Source organism: Nipponia nippon, unplaced genomic scaffold, assembly GCF_047370975.1.
Source record: "Nipponia nippon isolate SJK-2023a ecotype South Korea unplaced genomic scaffold, ASM4737097v1 scaffold_35, whole genome shotgun sequence".
NCBI classification, from domain to species: Eukaryota; Metazoa; Chordata; class Aves; order Pelecaniformes; family Threskiornithidae; genus Nipponia; species Nipponia nippon.
This window is the reverse complement of record NW_028262353.1, coordinates 3,100,561-3,116,593: the sequence shown is the minus strand read 5'-3', so window position 1 is coordinate 3,116,593 and position 16,033 is coordinate 3,100,561. Positions and strand designations below refer to the sequence as shown.

The 16,033-nt window shown below is 67.7% G+C and overlaps 3 protein-coding genes across 14 annotated transcripts; 1 reads left to right on the top strand and 2 right to left on the bottom strand.

Moving 5' to 3' along the window:
- Window positions 1-1,091: 1,091 nt before the first annotated feature.
- MBD6 (methyl-CpG binding domain protein 6) lies at window positions 1,092-8,831 on the bottom strand. 9 transcript variants are annotated; one of them, XM_087771177.1, is made up of 13 exons: window positions 8,477-8,831; window positions 8,012-8,102; window positions 7,414-7,654; window positions 7,244-7,346; window positions 6,881-7,046; window positions 5,487-6,542; window positions 4,479-5,026; window positions 3,732-3,903; window positions 3,432-3,562; window positions 2,597-3,040; window positions 2,144-2,196; window positions 1,999-2,074; window positions 1,092-1,871 (listed from the first exon to the last, which is right to left on the bottom strand). In XM_087771177.1, exons 3-13 carry the CDS (start codon window positions 7,518-7,520, stop codon window positions 1,797-1,799), a joined length of 2,931 nt encoding a protein of 976 aa, XP_087627303.1. In that variant the 5' UTR covers window positions 7,521-7,654; window positions 8,012-8,102; window positions 8,477-8,831; the 3' UTR covers window positions 1,092-1,796. The 9 variants fall into 9 exon arrangements, with proteins under 9 accessions (XP_087627303.1, XP_087627301.1, XP_087627309.1 ...); XM_087771175.1 differs by having other exon boundaries at window positions 7,414-7,556; XM_087771183.1 differs by having other exon boundaries at window positions 2,597-2,676; window positions 7,414-7,556.
- A 228-nt stretch (window positions 8,832-9,059) lies between these two features.
- DDIT3 (DNA damage inducible transcript 3) lies at window positions 9,060-10,498 on the top strand. The gene is made up of 4 exons (XM_087771358.1): window positions 9,060-9,198; window positions 9,485-9,532; window positions 9,642-9,806; window positions 9,899-10,498. The coding sequence occupies exons 3-4, from the start codon at window positions 9,666-9,668 to the stop codon at window positions 10,313-10,315; spliced, it is 558 nt and encodes a 185-aa protein (XP_087627484.1). The 5' UTR covers window positions 9,060-9,198; window positions 9,485-9,532; window positions 9,642-9,665; the 3' UTR covers window positions 10,316-10,498.
- On the bottom strand, window positions 10,463-15,641 carry MARS1 (methionyl-tRNA synthetase 1). Of its 4 annotated transcripts, none has more exons than XM_087771185.1 (22): window positions 15,500-15,641; window positions 15,292-15,379; window positions 15,138-15,216; window positions 14,923-15,057; window positions 14,690-14,765; window positions 14,429-14,601; window positions 14,213-14,325; window positions 13,952-14,068; window positions 13,646-13,849; window positions 13,289-13,490; window positions 13,103-13,177; window positions 12,858-13,028; window positions 12,674-12,769; window positions 12,467-12,584; window positions 11,999-12,212; window positions 11,788-11,919; window positions 11,575-11,679; window positions 11,317-11,500; window positions 11,165-11,236; window positions 11,035-11,061; window positions 10,795-10,902; window positions 10,463-10,714 (listed from the first exon to the last, which is right to left on the bottom strand). In XM_087771185.1, exons 1-22 carry the CDS (start codon window positions 15,600-15,602, stop codon window positions 10,562-10,564), a joined length of 2,745 nt encoding a protein of 914 aa, XP_087627311.1. In that variant the 5' UTR covers window positions 15,603-15,641; the 3' UTR covers window positions 10,463-10,561. The 4 variants fall into 4 exon arrangements, with proteins under 4 accessions (XP_087627311.1, XP_087627312.1, XP_087627313.1 ...); XM_087771186.1 differs by having other exon boundaries at window positions 10,807-10,902; XM_087771187.1 differs by lacking the exon at window positions 11,035-11,061.
- Between the last annotated feature and the right edge of the window lie 392 nt (window positions 15,642-16,033).

Here is a 16,033-nt window from a genome sequence, read left to right as displayed (position 1 = left end):
CAGCCACCCTCGGTATTTTGGGGCAAACCCCTGCTCTTCCTCTTCCACATTTCTCTGACAGCATCAGCAAGACCAGGATACCAGGATACAAGTCTGGGGAGTATGAAATTGTGAGTCCTGGGGTGACTGGCCAAGGGGCCCAGCCCACTGCTGCGCCAGCTGACGCAGCCACTGACCCTGCTGCTCCCTCCCACCCCCCCGTACGGGTCCTAAGCCCTTGCACAGGGCTGGTGGGCAACCCCGGCCGCAGTCCTGGGCGCGGGGATGCAGGTGACGGTGAGCCATGCGTGGGACAAACCTTCCAACCTTTTGTCTCTCTCCCCTCTCCCAGCTCTGACTTTCTCACCTCTGGGAAGCACAAGGAGGAGGTAAGAACCTGTCCTTTGGCCACCCTAATGCTGGAATCTACCTGCAGCGGCGCACTGCTGGCCCCACCCCAACTGGACAGCCCACCTCAGGAGAGACTGGTGACCCTCAGGGCCCTGCACGACCAAGGCGAGAGGCTGGAGGGGATGCTGGGGACAGGGGTGTGATGTGGCCAGGGACATCTGCAGGGGGACACCAGCACCACCCAGCACTGAGCTTTCGCCTCCCTCCCAGCCACGAAGGTTGTTCTTATGCAGTTTGGGCAGGTCCTGGACACCGTGCAGGGAGCAGTTGATGCTCTTGGAGAACGCTGTGCTGATGGTAGAGGTGGGTCCCGCCAGCACCCACTGGGGTGGATGGGATCCCCATCCTGCCTCCCCTGCTCACCCTCCTTCCCCCCTCACCCCCCTCCAGATTACAGACAGAATGATGGAAAACCCAGCCATCACAGAAAACAAGGTGGCTGACACAGAAGCCTGCATAAAGGGGATGCAGAAGTGAGGAGTACCCCAGAGGCCCCCCAGACATCCCTGTCCCACCCAAGCCCTGCAAGCCCCTGGGAATCCTCCTTCCCTCCATTCCTACCCAGCAGGGATCTCTGTGTGTGTCCCCCCCCCAGTATCTGAATTTATATCAACAGACATCTCAGCTCAAAGCATGTCTACATCAGCATCTCCTTAGGGCGTGAGCGGGGCCCAGCCGCCTGGTTTTAAATGCATCTTTTAATGGTGCATAACCCCCCCCGAAATCCACCCCCAGCCCCCTCGTCGTACTGACTCCAATCGCTCCGCTGGAAAGCTGCGACCCACAGAGGCAACGTTGCCTCGTTGCCCCCCCGCGTGGCGTAGGGGGTAGTGTGTGTGTGTGGGGATGGGGACCAGCCCGAGTAGGTGGGGACAGCCCGGGGCAGGAGCCCGCGGGCCCCCCAAGCTGGCAGAGATTATTATTGCTGGTACCGGGGGATGGGAAGGGGGGGGAACCTCATTTTTGGTGAGTGAGAACCTCGTGTTAAACTAACCCTGAGCAGATCTGGCCCTGGGGCTGCGACACCAGGCCGGAGGTAACTGGGGGGGGGCAGCACACCCCCTGGGGCAGAGAGGGCCCCCCTGGGTGCATCCCTTAGCACCAATCCTCTCCCCCCAGCATGGGGGCTTCCCCGAGGGAAGGGGCACCGTTGACCCCCCCCCCATATGGAAAATGGCTTCAGAAGTGCTTGTCTGGGGAGGGGGCTGTTGCCTTGTGCTTGGAGTGACCCCCCCGCTCCAGCAGAGCTTCCTCCCCCCCACTGCCGGGGGGAACCCAGCCGATCGCGACACGCTCGCAGCCAAGACGAGATGTGCTGGGGGTGCCTGTGGCCTGCAGTGGTGGGGTGGGGCTGCGACCCCCCCGATCCATAGGTGGGTGCTGGGGGTGCCCCCACCCCGGCACTGTCATGTCAGCAGCTTCCTCCGGCGGTTCTTGACAGGGCGCCCAGGCCACGGGCGCCGAGCCATGGCCAGGTCCGCCTATGGGGGGCAGATCATGGAGGAGGTGGGGGTGGACACCTGTGTCTCCCCCACCCCTCCCTCAGTCTCCCTTCCCCTCTTCTTCACACCCCCCCACTCCCCCCCCGATGCCCCTGTCCCCACTTACGGTGGGGCTGTCCCCCGGGCTGGCGCTGAGCCCCCTCCGTTGCAGTGTCTCCAGGCGGGCGCTGGGCTGGGGAGCGCTGCAAGGACCAGGGGGTCAGGCGGGGTGGGGGGATGTGGCAGGCCCCCCCCGTGTCCCCTGTGCTCACCTGGCCTTCCTCCTCCAGCCCCGGCAGGATGGGCGCAGATGCATGGAGTTCCCCTGTGTGAGGAGGCGGTCAGCATGGATGTTCCCAGTACCCCAGTGTCTCCCAGTCCACCCAGTGCCTCCCTACAGCTCCCACAGTCCTGGCTTCACCCTAGCACCTACTCCCAGTGCCCTCCCAGTTGCCCTCCCCAGGGCTCCGCAATGTCCCCAGAGGATCCAGTATCTCTCTATTGCTCCCCCATGATATGCCCCACCACAGCATACGCTCCCAGTGCCTCCTCAGTGGCATGCAATGGCCCCCAGTATATCCGTAACAGCACCCAAAGGTTGTACCCAGTGCCTCCCAGTATATCCCCACTGGCACCCAGTGGGTCCTTATATCCAACCCAAGGGCTCCCAGTATCCCCCCAGCAGGATCCAGTATTCCTCAATAGCTCCCAGTAGGTTCCAGTACCTTGATCTCCACTCTGAGCTGCTGCTCAGTGGCCGGGATGTCCCCGTTGCAGTGCCAGGCAGGCTGGTGGGCTGGGGGCGCTGCGGGGGGAAGCCCCTTCTCACCCCTGTCGCCCGCACACCCGTTGAAGTGCTGCTGAGTGCCCCAGGCCCCCCCACGCCGGGGGCTCTTGGTGCTGGGGGGCTCACAAAGGGACGGTGTCTGCCTGTTGAGCCCCTCAGCCCGCCGGCGGCCTCGCTTGAGGGGGGGTCGTGAGGTGGGGCACCCCTGGGCACCCCCACTGGGTCTGGAGCTGCCCAGCTCAGCCTGGCAGGGCACAGGGGGCTCTAAGGCACTTGGGGTGCCCTCGGGGAGGCCGGGAGGTGCAGGGGGGCTGGGGGAGCCTCCAGCACTGGGAGCCAACGGTGTTGCCAACTTCTCAGGGGAGCCAAACCTGGGGCCCAGCTGTCGGGGGGCAGCGAGGGTCAGCAAACCCCTTGTCCCATACAACCCCCATACCCTCCTTCCTGCCCAGCCCATCCCTGCGTGTCCCTGCATTCTCCCTGCACTTCCATGTTCACCTGTTCCCTTTGTGTCTCCCCAGGACTCACATGTCATACCAACACCCCCAAGCCTCCAAAGCCCCTCAACCTCCTAACACCCCCCCACTTTGCATGGTCCCCAAGTCCCTCCGCTACCCCCCTCTGACAACCCTAGGCCTCCCCCTATCCTTCCCCGTGTCCTCTCACGCCCTTCACAAACTACTGCTCAACACCTCCTGGCGCCACCATCCCCACGTCCCCCCCAGAATCCCAGGGCCCCTCCAGCCCCTCACATCCCCACCCCAGCAGCCCACCTGCAGGCTCTGGAGCAGGCTGGCCCGGGGGCTGGTGGTGCCCAAGGGGGAGCCCTGGCCCGGGCCCAGCGACTGTCCCAGGGGTGGCAGTGGCTGATTCTGGAGCAGTGGGCTCAGCACCGGGAGGTTGCCTGGCGGGGGATGAGGGAGAGGCAGGATGTTACCCGGGTTCTGGGGGAACCCCCTGCCCCCCTGCATGCCTCCGGTGTCCCCTGGGCACCCAGCACCCCTCATTCAAGTAGTCCCTCCACCAATGCCCAGGGGTGTCCCCAAGGTGCCCAGTCCCCCAGCCCCACTCACCCAGCAGCACGGCACCGAGCAGAGAGCTGCCCAGATGGGGCCCCAGCAGGCTGAGGTACTCCGGGGTGCCTGTGGGGCTGTCGGGGGCCCAGCCCTCCCGGCATGGGGCCTCAGTAGTCATGGGGGGAGCGCCAGCTGAGGTAGGTGCCACAGAGGGGCTGGCAAGGCTGGACTGCCGGCAAGACAGACAGGTTGGGGGCACTCCCAAGACGTGAGGCAGAGACACCCCCAGGCCTCGCCACCAGGACAAAACCTACCCATCCTCCTCGTCCTCCTCCCATGCCCTGGGGCAAGCACCCTTCTACACCCTCCTCTCCCAGGGGCACATAAATATCCCCACCTTCCTCCCCAGGGGCAGCTACTCCTCCTCTACCTCAGTCTGGGTGTTAATACCTTCCACCACTCTTCTCCCTGGTGCAAACATCCTTCCTTGCCCTCATCCCAGGGGCAAATACCCCTCCTGCCAGTGCCTTGGGGATGATGTTCCCCTGCTACTACACTACAGGCAAATGTGCTCCTTTCTCTTCCCCAGAGTTAAATACACACCCAACACCACACATCGGTGGGGGCAAATCCCCCCAGGTACCATCACCCTCCCCCCTAGAGGGGGGAAATAGCTTCATCCATCACCCTCCTTACTTAGCAGGGGAAAAACTCCCCTTCATCACCCTCCTCCCTGCAAGGCGCAAATAAACCGTCCCATCACTCTCCTCCCCCGTTCCCAGGGAGCAAAGGGCCCGGTCTCACCGGGGGAACGGCAGCAGCAGGCTCAGAGGGGCCCAGCCCGGTGGCGAGCAATGCGGCCTGGAGGGCGAGCGAGGCAGGCAGTGTGGAGAAGAGCAGGGGCCGGTCGGGGAGCACCGCGCAGTCCTCAGGGCTGGGCGCCGGAGCCTCAGGGCCCTTCTCCCCTGGCCCGGGGGGCAGGGGCAGCAGGGTGGAGAGCAGAGTCCCTGGCGAGGGCAGCAGGTCCAGGGCAGGCAGGGGGATGCCGAAGGGCAGCAGGGGAAGCGGGAGCAGAGAGGCTGCCAGCAGGGAGGGCAGACTGGGCCCCTCGGGGTCTCCCCCACAGGCTGGTGGGTGCTGGCCCAGGGCTACCGAGAAGAGCAGCGTGCCCAGGAGGAGGCCCGGTGGCAGGGAGCCCCCCAGTGCCAGTGCCTGCTCCTGCCCCACAAAGGCTACAGGCTTGGTTGCAAGGGACAGCAGGCAGCCCAGCGCCCCCCCAGCACGCCCCTCCCCATTACTGCCAGCCCCTGGGGCCACAGCACCTTTGGGGACACCTGGAGAAGCCGTAGCACCTGCAGGGGATGGGTCAGAGCACGGGGCTGCCACAGCCACGTCTGCTGCAGGCCCGTGGACGCCACATCCTGCCAGATCCACAGCCACATCTCATCGACCACCAGAACAAACCCACAGCCAGGTCCCACCGGGTCCCACCACATCCCACAAGACCCACAGCCACATCCCACCACCCCCAGCATGAACCTATGGGCACATCCCTCCAGGTCCCACCACATCCCATGAGATCCATGATCACATCCTACCACCCACAGCACGGACCCATGGCCACGTCCCACTGGGTCCCACTGCCTCCCACCCAGCCCCACAGCCACAAGGGGCTCCCTGGGGGCAGGAACCCTCGCAGCACCACTGCTGCAGCCACCCCAGGGCAGGGGCCATCCCCAGTTGATGAGACGACATCTGCCGCAGCCCTGCTCCCCACCAGCTGCCTGGCCCCGTGGGCACAGCTACACATACCTGGGCTGCCGTTACGGCCAGAAGCTTTTGACCGCGGGGATGTCCCTGAGGTGGGTTTGGAAGATGCTGCCAGCTGCCCGAAGAGACCCAGGAGCTGCCCGCTGAAGTCCCGAACGGTGGGCAGGAGCCCGGTGCCAGGGCAGGGCGAGCCGTTGGTGGCAGGCAGGGGGCCCAGGGGGAGGCTGGGCCCCCCCGGGCCTCCCCGCACAGGGCAGCCCTGAGTAGCCAGCAGGCTCAGCAGGGCTGCGAGAGGCTGAGCGGTCAGTGGGGGGTGCATCCCTTTGGGCTCGGGGGGCACTCTGTGAGCTGCCAGGTCCTGGGGGTCAGTGCGCTGGGGCCACTGGGCCCCCCAGCCCGGGGCTCGCTCGCCCACGAGAGAGAGCAGCGTGCCGGGCGGGAGCGGGCATGGGGGTAAAGTGCTCGGGGCAGGCACTGGGCCAGGGCTGCCCAGCTGCACCTTGGCAGCCAGGCTCAGCAGGCTGCTGGCGGGGAAGTGGGTGCCCGCTGGTGGCAGCCCCAAAAAGCCCCTGCCCTCAGGGGCATCATCTAAGGGCACTAGTGGGTTATTGCTGCTTTGGCTGGTTAAGGCATCGCTGACAGGAGAACCGACCTTGCCTGTCTGGGGGGCACTGGTGGTGGCCGGCAGGCACGGCCCCGGCCCCCCCGGCTCTGGGCTTTCTCCAGTTGCCCCCTGCGACAGGGCTGCCCAGCTGCTAGTCCTGCCTGTGGGGCGCTGGCTCCCCGTGCCCTCGGCGAGGGGCACCACAGGGGATCTGGGGGGGGTCACCGCATCCGGTGGGGGCAAGCAGAGGCCAAAGCAGGGGCTGGCAGGTGGGCAGCTCTTGGGGCTGCCGTTGGCCCCAGGGACACTGTCGTGAGGCTGTAGAAAGGGCGGGGCGACGAGCCAGGTCCCCGTGGGGGCAGATGTGGCCTCCGGGGTCTTCGCCCCCAGGGGGACCTTGGGGAAGCTGCCGACAGTGCTGGGCAGGGGGATGCCGGTGCTGGGGGCCATGGCCAGGTGCCCCTCTGCTGAGAACAGCGGGCTTAGGCCAGGACCTGCAGGGAACCATGGGGACATGGGGGTCAAGCGGGCACCAGCAAGGCCTAGGCACCCCTATCCCTAAACTGGAATGGATTGGGAAGGCAGGGGACAGGAAAGATTAGGGGGTGCAGGACATGATAGAGAAGATGGGGGAGCCCTAGGAAACACAGGGAAGCCAGGAGGGCACCGAGGGGACTGGGATGGGTAGCAAGAACCCAGGACATACAAGAGAAACAGGAAGGGTTTGGGACCGGACAGGAGACACACGGGGTGACGTAGACAAGGTGGGTACACCAGCAGGAACTTGGGGGAGGATGGGCCAGGGACTGGTGTGGACAGGGGACCCTGGTACCTGTGTCTGGGCGGCAGGAGCCCAGGGCGCCCTCCGTGCTGCGGTACAGCGTGGCCATGGCCGCTGTTTTCCGGCGGTGATTGCAGAGTTTGGTCATGTCCTGCTGGCTCTGGGCCCCAGGGGCTCCTCGCGCAGCCACCGTCACCCCCGGGTCAAAGTTAAATACCTGCAGGGACAGGGCAGGCTGAGAGCGGCAACTGGCCACCTCACAGGGACCTCCAGACCCGCCCAGCACTGGGCAGCCATGCGCCTGCCTCCTGCACCCAGAGCCATCCCTTGCAGCTCCCTGTGTTCGGGGAGTGCCCCCAGTGCAGCCCCCGCAGCTGCCCGGCCCTGTCCCGCACGGGACACCCCCCCCCGCACCTTGTGCATGTTGAGCGGACACTCGAGGCCACACTTGCAGGTCCCGTCAGCCAGGAGGTAAGCACAGGTCTGCTCCAGCGAGGTCAGCGTGGTGCCGCTGGGGCTGGGGGGCACAAGGGGTGAGCGGGGGTCGGGGAGAGGGGTGTGGGGCCATCGGGGGCTGCTCCTACCTGATGTAGCACACGGAGCCCTCCTCCACCTTGCGCTCCCAGCCCATGGGCACGGCCGATGGGCAGGCAGGTTGCTCTGTTCCAGTGCAGTCATCACCGCTGCTCATTGTGCCCCCTCGTCGCACAAACACCTGTGGTGGGCGCTGGCGGGGGGATCACACCGGGAGCAGCGCAGCGCGGGGGGAGCAAACGGCACAACAGGACTCAGCAGGACCGGGGGTGCTGGGGCACTGGGGAAGGACTGGGGGGGCGCAGGGGTGCTCAGAGCCGTAAGACAGCAGCAACAGGAGGAGTCCTCAGGGGGTGCCTAGGGGCCATGGGGCAGGACCGGGGGGTGCGAAGGCACCCAGGGAGGTAGAGCAGGACTGGGGGCAGCAGCTGCCCCCCCCGCCCCTTTGTCAGCCCTCCCCCCGCACCAGCCCCCCTGTCCTGGTAATCCTGCTGTCTGGGGCGGGAGGGGAGAACCGTGACCTACAAAACTGCCGAGGAACTGCAGCTAAAAGGCAAACAGCTGCTGCCGGCCCTAATCCCCGGCGCAGGGGGAGCCGGGGGCACCAGCACCGGTGGGGGGGCGGGGGGGGGGGGGTGCAGCTCTCACCTGCTTATCCCTGCGAACATCTCGGCATCAAGCCGACGGCCGGTGGGCTGCGGCGCCCGCGGTCGCTCCCCCGGCGGTGCCCTGCAGGTCGCTGCGGGGCAGAGAGACTCAGCCCCGGCCCTGGGGCAGGGGCAGCACCCACGCAGGGCCCTACAGCCGGGGCAGGGGCAGCACCCAGGCACCCGGACACCTCCTCCGGAGATGGGATCCCAGCGTCCCGGCTCCCCGGTACCCCCGGGCTGCGCCCCCGCTCCCCGCAGTGACAGGCAGCAGCCGCCCCCCCGGCCCCACGGCGGCGCTTCAGCATTTCGCCGCCGGGGGGGCGCTGCCAGGGCGGCCCGCGGGGCGGCGGCTGCGGCGCCCGGGGCAGGGGCTGCGGCGCCCGGCGGGGGCGCGTCCAGCGGGGCGGGCAGGGGGCCGGGCGCCCCGGCGGGGGACGGGGCAGGGCGGGGCGCCCGCACCCACCTGCGGTCATGGCGGCGGCCGGCGGAGCGCGGCGGGGCGGGGCGGGGCTGGGCGCGGCGGCACCGAGCACCGGGTCCCCGCTCCGTCCCGTCCCGTCCCGTCCCCGCCAGGAAGAGGCGGGGCAGCGCGCACACCACCCCCGCGCCTGCGCGCGGCGGCGCGGGGCCCTGTCCCGGCGTGCCCCGCGCGGGGGAGCACCGGGAGCCGAGCACGGGGAATGAAGTGCCGGGGCGGCGCCGCGCCGCCCGTGCCCTGGGAAGCACTGGGGCCGCAACCGAGGCCCTGGCCTGGGGGGCTGCAACCGGGGCCGGAGCCGGGGCCGCACCGGGCCCCCGGGGCCGCTGCCCGTCGACCCCGCCGTCCCCCCGCGGCGCTGCGGGCCCTTTAAGGCGGGGCGGGGCCGGTTTCCAGCCGTTGCATCATCCCGCCCGCGTGACTCACCCCGCGGCGCGCGGCCCGCCGGGGCCGCTCCCTGCCGGTGGGCGGTGGCGCGCGCCCCACCCGCCCGCTCCCATTGGCTCGCACCGCCCCGTGCGTCACGGCGCGGTGGGCGCCCGTTGGCTGCGGCCGGCGAGAGCGTTGCGTCACGCCGGGGCCCTTAAAAGGGGCGCGGGCGGCGGCGCAGCCGGAGCGGAGCGGAGCAGCGCGGGACGATGCGGACGAGGATGAGCGGGGGGCAGCGCTCGGGCCGGAGCCGCGGGGAGCCGGGGCCGCCCAGGAAGGTGCGCGGGGAGAGCCGGCCTCAGCGCGGCCCTGGGCGGGGGAGGAGACGGAGGCGGCCCGGCGCGGTCCGGGGAGGGTCCGCCCGGGCTCCCGGGCCGCCCTGGCGGGGGGCGGCCCTCGGGGCAGGCGGGGCGCTGCGGCCGGTGCGGTGCCCCCCCCCCCCCGCCCCGGGTAGGCGGCACCCCCGGCAGCGGGGTGGGGGTCCCTGGGGAACCGCCCCCCCCCCCCCCCCCCGCTGCGGTGATGGCGGGGGCAAAGTCTGACGCCGTCCATCTCCCTCCTCAGGCATCCAGGAGAAAGTGCGTCCTCGTCGACCACCACACCTGAGAGCAGGTAAGGGCGGGCGAGGGGGCGGCCCCCCGCAGGGAGCAACGCCCCGGAGCTGCGGGTCATGGCCTGGCTCACCCTCTCCTCCCCCCCCCCCCCCCCCCCCCCCCCGCAGCCCCGCACTGGCCCGGAGGTGACGATGGCAGCTGAGGGGCTGCCTGCGGGGGGGCCCACCGGCACCCTGCCCAGCTGGGAGCTGGAAGCCTGGTACCAGGACCTGCAGGAAGTGCTGGCAGCAGCAGAGCCCAGTGGGCCCTCCCTGCCCTGGGGGGCTGAGCAGGTGAGCTGAGCGGCCAGCAACCCCGCTGGTGGGGGTGGAACAGGGCAGGGGGCACCCATCGCCGGGGGCTGGCTCCTCCTCTCTCCCTGCAGGCAGAGCTGGCTCCGCCGTGGGGCTCGGAGGGGACTGGCAGCGGCCCAGAGGGCTGCGAGCTGGATGCTGCCCTGGCTGCTGAGCTGCTGGAGCTGCTGGGGCCAGAGAGCACGGCCAGCACAGAGCCAGCGGGACCACCAGGCGCGGCCTCCAGCAGCAGCCCCCCACCCCAGCTGGGCACAGAGGAGGATGAGGCAGGGGCAGCTGGAGGGCGCGGGGTGAAGAGGAAGAGGTGCGGTGGCATGACAGCAGGCAGGGAGCTGGGCAAGCGTCGGGAGCAGGCCAACGAGCAGCGGGTGCTGGAGCTGACAGCCCACAACGAGCAGCTCCGGGAAGAAATCCGGCGGCTCAGCGCAGAGGTGGAGCACACACGGGCAGCCCTCATCGACCGCATTGTGAACCTCCGCCAGGCTTAGGCACCGGCGCTGCCCCGCAACCAGTGGGGCAAGGACTCTGCTGCCCCTGCGGAGCTGGGGGTCAGCCGTGAACTGGAGGGGCACTGCCCTACTGGCACAGACTGATGCCATGGAGAGGGCACTGCTTTCATACGCAATTATACTGTATAGCTTTTGGATTTTATTACACGCACATAACCACCAGCACAGCCCAGTCTGGTCTCTGGGTAGCACTGGGGCTGCTCCCCAGCACAGAGGAGCCAGGTGCTACTTCTTCCGCTTCCCTTTGGGCACAGGGACTTCAGGGCTTTTGCCCTCTGCTAGCGCCAGCTGCTTCTTCAGCTCCAGTAGCTTGGCCACCTCCGCATCAACCTGTGCCTTCTCTGCCTTGTTGGCCTTCAGCTGCCGTACATGGTTGCCCTAGGGCAGGTGGGGGGGTGTGATAAGGGCTTGGGCGTAGAAGGGCAAGACAGGGCCAGCCCCCCACACACACCCCCCACCTGCTTGGCCACCTCCTCTGTCAGCTCCTGGATCAGCTGGGGGTCACCTGGAGCCACGACAGTCGCTGGGGCTGGAGAGGGTTCTGAGGCTGGAGGGGTCCATTTGGCCTGCGGAAGGACAGAAATAGGTATGAGCCCTGGCCCCAGCCCCAAGGGGCAGAGCTTTGCACCCACCCCCCCCCCTCACGCGGGAGAGGGGTGGGTTGCTGCAGCACCCCTGAGGCAGTGCCAGGGAGTTACCTGGGGCTCTACAGCAATATCTTCAGGCTGGGAAAGGAGAGACAGCAAGTGAGGAGGGACAGAAAGAGGTGGAGAGGCTAGGAGGAGCCCAAGTTGGAAGAGCTGCAGGGGCACCACAGCCCCCACTCACCTGTCCTCCCCCAAAGCGCTTGCGCAGGGCTTCAACCTGGTCGTTCTCCAGCTTCTGGAACAGGGGGCTCACCTGGAGCCAGGAAGAAGAGGGGTCACCCCTGCACTGCTTGGGGGGGCACAGCTTGCCTTCCCCCCGCCACCACCACCTACGGTGCCCACGCGATGCCCGGGGGGCAGGGTGCAGGTGAAGTCGTGGCTCAGGACGAAGCATTCCGGGGGGATGCAGAGCTGCCTCTGGATGGCCAAGCTGACACCGGGCATGTAGGGCTGTAACAGGACGGCCAGCATGGAAGCCATGTTCACTGCCACACCGGTCACTGTGCCTGCACACTGCCTGTGGGGCAGGAAACCCTCCATCAGTGCCAGCTCCCAGTCCTGCCCCCCCACCCATCCCCTGTCTCTCCCTACCTGTCCTTTTCATCGCCCTTGATCCGCTTCCAGGGCTCGTTCACCTGGATGTACTGATTGCCATGGCGAGAGATGCTAAGGATACACCTCAGGGCATCGCGGAGGCTGGGGAGGGGTAGAGGGGGGCTGAGTGGCTGCTGTAGGTCAGGGCTCTGCTCTCCCACCCCCATGACAATTCAGCCCTGCTCCAGCTCCGGGGTTTCAGCTACCCACCGCACTTTCTCCAACAGCTGGTGGTACTGGCGCAGCTCCAGGGTGACACGGGCCAAGAACCGCTTGTCATCCAGTGTCAGGACCATGTTGGGGACAGTGCCACCAAAGAACTTGCACACAAACATGCCAGCTCTGGGGACAGAGGCAGAGCAGGCATGAGCACAACCTGGGGACAGAGACAGACCCTGCCACCGCCAGGGCGTCCCAGAACCTGTTGATGAAGTTGCCCAGGTTGTTCAGCAGCTCCGAGTTGTTCTTGAGCATGAGGTCGCTCCAGGAAAAGGCACTGTCCTGCCCTTCAGGCCGCACATACAGCAGGTAGAAGCGCCAGATGTCCGCAGGGATGCCTGTGTCCTTGGCCATGTCCCCAAACACTCCCACACCCCGGCTCTTGGAAAACTTCCCGTCCTCATAGTTCAGGTACTCTGGGGAGGGCAGGAGAGACACGACCATGGGGCCCAAGCATGGATCCAGCCCTCTCCCAGGCAGGGAAGAGCCCCGCAACACAGGGAGATGCCGTCAAAGTGCTCATGGGCTCACACCGAGCTCCAAGGGGCTTCCAAGTCAAGGAGGGCAAATGCAGTCTCGTGCCTGTGCTGGACAGCCTGGGCTGTTCCCAGTACTGAGGGAAAGCGGGGGAATGGGGAGACCCCCCGATCCCTGGTGACCCCCCCAGTACCTGTAGCAATGAGGTGGTTCACCAGGGTATAGTTGTCGTCAGCGCCCAGGAGCGAGCAGGGGAATATGACGCTGTGGAACGGGACGTTGTCCTTGGCCATGAAGTTGTAGAGGTCAACCTGATAGGTAGCAGGGGGAGGCAGCGGGGACATCAGTGGACCCTGGTGTTCAGCTCTGTCCCTCCCTCTGCCCAGCAGCAGGCTCCTACCTGCTGTGGGTTCTTCCACCATCTCTCCCACTGGTCGGTGTAGTTGGCCGTAATGGACAAGTAACCAATGGGAGCATCAAACCACACGTAAAAAACCTGGGGGGACAGTGATATATGAGCAGGGGACCCCCGGGCAGGGCACCTGGGGACAGACGCTGCAACCGAGGGGCCAGGTGGGACACACCTTGTCACGGAAGCCATCAAGGGGCACAGGCGTACCCCACTTCAGGTCACGGGTGATGCAGCGGGGTTTGAGCCCATCCCGGATCCAGGAGCGAGTGATGTAGCGAGCGTTGGCTGTCCAGTCCCCCGTGGCCCAGGACTGCTCCAGCCAGGGCTCCAGCTGCTCCTCCAGCTGTGGGGGAACACAGAGGGATGGTCAGTGGTACCAGGGGGTGCCCCATCTGCTCCCCCAGCGATGAAGCTCACCTTGGGTAGGTCCAGGAAGAGGTGCTGGGTGGGTTTCACCACAGGGACACCCCTGCAGAGCTTGCACTGTGGATTCTGTCAGGAGAAAAAACACGGGTTGGAGGGAGCCCAGGACAAGGCTGGGGAGTCCCAGGCAGAGTGGGGGCGGGGGGTTGTGGGGTGGTCCCCAGAGGGACCCTATCCCACCTTCAGCTCCACAGCATTGATGAGTTTGCCACATTTATCACATTGGTCCCCCCGGGCCTCCTCATAGCTGCAAAAGGGGCAGGTGCCCTCCACAAAGCGGTCAGCCAGGAACCGCTGGCAGTCCTCGCATCGCAGCTGCTCCACAGTGTCTTGCAGCAGGAAACCACGCGCCAGCAGGCGCTGGAAGATGTCCTGGGCAATCCTGGGGTAGGAGAGGAAGAGGAGGGGGGCAGCCCCCATCAGCCAAGGAACCCTGGAGAGCCACAGAGCACCCTCAGCCAGACACACTGGGGTTCCCCCCAACATTCCCCAGCACCAGTCCCTCCATGTGAGCCCCTGGGGGATGCAGCCGCTCACGTGGTCTGGTACGGCGTGGTGGTGCGGCCGAAGTAGTCAAAGGAGATGTCAAACCAGCGGTAGATGTCCGCGTGGATGGCGTTGTACTTGTTGCAGATCTCCTGGGGCGTCAGCCCCTCTTCCACTGCCTTTGTCTCAGTGGCTGTGCCGTACTCGTCTGTGCCGCAGACATACAGCGTGTTCCAGTTCCGCAGGCGGCAGTACCTGCAGGCAGGGGCCTGTGACACCCGTGCAGGTGTTGGGAGCAGTACAGTCCCCCACCGCGATCCCCTGGCCCCAGGGGGCTTTCCCGCAGCCAGGTCTCACCTGGCAAAGGTGTCAGCACTGAGGACGCAGCCAATGATGTTGCCAAGGTGGGGGACGTTGTTCACGTAGGGCAGAGCACTGGTGATCAGGACATTCCTCATGCCCTCCACGGGCAGCCTGGCGTGGACAGGGGCAGTCAAAGCAGGCACAAAGAGCAACAGGGCCACCCCACCACAGAACAGTGTGGCATCAGCCTGGGAGCCCCTGCCAGGCCCCTCGTAGGTCTGGGACAGCCAGCCCTAGTGTCATCTTGGGACTCACACAGGTTTCTGAGGCTGCCAGGGCTTGGGTAGCGCCGCAGCACCGTGGGCCCAGGCATCCGCAGCAGCTGTGATCTCCTCCTCCGTCAGGGCACGCTCAGAACCTTCTTCCTCCTGCGGGGAAGGATGGTCCCAGTGAGGGTCTGCGTGTCTGTCGCCGCCAACCCCACGGGGGCCCATCCCTGGGCCAGGGCTGAGCAGGGGGCCAGGGATGCACCTCGGGCTCGTTACTGGTGGCTCTCTCCATGGCCAGGCAGGGTGGAGGCTGCTTCTGCAGGTAGGACTTGAACTCCAGCAGCGCCTTGGGCATCAGAACGGAGTCAGCAGCTTTCCTACAGGCGTCCAACAGTGTCATGCTCTGGAACCAGGTCCTCAGCGCCTGCAGCTCACCTTGGGGGGCAGAGAGACAGCAGCATGATTCTTACAGCCATAGGAACGCAAGGAATGCTCCCCCTTGGCACCCCTATTTCACTCTTACTTGGCAGGCTGGTCTCATCCTGGAAGACAGGGAACAAGGTACCCCACACAACCATGTCAGCCACCGACTTGGTGTCCTGGGCCAGAGAAGCAGAGTCAGGCCTTGAGGCAGCCCCGGCCCCGGCTCAGGGCTCTGCCTCAGGGCAGGCAGCAGCGGGCTCAGCTCGCCGGGAGAAGGGCCCACCCCTCCCCGTGGGCTCCCCCAGGGAGCGGGGCTCCCCCCGCCCCACTCACCCCAGCCAAGTAGGCCGTGCCTCTCCTGGACAGGTTCTGCTCTATGTGGGCCAGCAGCTTCCCCAGGGCCTCCACCGCCTCCAGCCCCTTCTTGCCCTGCACCAGCTGAGCGTACAGGGCCGCCGAGGCGGCCGGCTGGGAGCAGACAGAGACAGAAGGGGTCAGGCAGGCCGGGGCCGGGGCCGGGGCAGCCGCCGTACCCCCGGGGCACCCACCTGCAGCTCAGTGGCCTCCCACTCCAGCCACTGGTTGGTGAGGTCGGTGGGCTCCTCCCCGCGGGCCAGGAAGAAGAACCTGGGGGGGTGAGGAGCGGGGTGGGGGGAGCCGGAGGCTGCGCCCCCCTCCCGGCCCCCGGTACACGGTACTCACTGGCAGATGGCGTTGGGGGAGAAGAGGACGGTGCCGCTGTCCAGCTCCAGGGCGGGAGCCCACGGGCTCAGCGGGGCGAGGGGCCGCTCTGCGGGGGAGAGCGGGCCCGTCAGCCCCCACCGCGGGGCGGGGATCACCGGGGCCGGGGCGAGCGGCTCCCTGCCGGGAAGGGGAGCGGCCGCCGCCGCCGCCGCCGCCGCGGTCTCACCTACGGGGCCGCCCCAGAGGAGCCGCACCGGGGCGGCGGCGGCGCCGGCGGCCGCCAGCACCTTCAGCGCGGCGGGGCCGCCCGCCGCCAGCCGCAGCCGCATCGCCGCGCGCTGATGCAAGGGGGCCGCGCGCGGGGCACGCCGGGAGCACTACAGCCCCCACCATGCCCCGCGCGGCTCTCGCGAGAGCGCCGGTCGCCGTGGCGACGCGGGAGCCGGCCCGCCGGGGTTGCCATGGCCACCGGGCGGGGCCGCCGCCGCCCGCAGCATCCTCCGCTCCCGCCGCGGCGTGCGGCCGGGATGTCCCGGAACGGCGCTGTGGCGGCACGGCCCGGTGCCGAGGCTGCCCGGCGGCACGGCGCTCCACGTCACACGATCCTCCCGCCACTCCCCCCCCCCCCCCCCGCCCCGGACGTGGACCCGGAGGCGGACCGGAGCCCCCCGCCCCTCACGGCACCGCCGACCGGGGACCCCGGCGCCCCTGCCCGCCGCTCCCGGAACACCCCTGGCCCCGTCCACCCGCAGCCCCCCGG

Bases quoted from the DNA above. Each gene is read 5' to 3' on its own strand.
- MARS1 (XM_087771185.1), bottom strand. From the start codon at position 15,602: ATGCGGCTGCGGCTGGCGGCGGGCGGCCCCGCCGCGCTGAAGGTGCTG. The intron at 14,326-14,428 runs GTGCATCCCTGG...CCTTCCCCGCAG, and splicing joins CCACCAGTAACGAGCCCGAG to GAGGAAGAAGGTTCTGAGCG. The intron at 12,585-12,673 runs GTAGGAGCCTGC...GCTACCTATCAG, and splicing joins GGTGGAAGAACCCACAGCAG to GTTGACCTCTACAACTTCAT.
- DDIT3 (XM_087771358.1), top strand. From the start codon at position 9,666: ATGGCAGCTGAGGGGCTGCCTGCGGGGGGGCCCACCGGCACCCTGCCC. The intron at 9,807-9,898 runs GTGAGCTGAGCG...CTCTCCCTGCAG, and splicing joins TGCCCTGGGGGGCTGAGCAG to GCAGAGCTGGCTCCGCCGTG.
- MBD6 (XM_087771177.1), bottom strand. From the start codon at position 7,520: ATGAGCAGCGGTGATGACTGCACTGGAACAGAGCAACCTGCCTGCCCA. The intron at 7,347-7,413 runs GTAGGAGCAGCC...TGTGCCCCCCAG, and splicing joins GGCTCCGTGTGCTACATCAG to CCCCAGCGGCACCACGCTGA. The intron at 1,872-1,998 runs GTAAGTGGGGAC...TGCCCCCCATAG, and splicing joins GCCCGGGGGACAGCCCCACC to GCGGACCTGGCCATGGCTCG.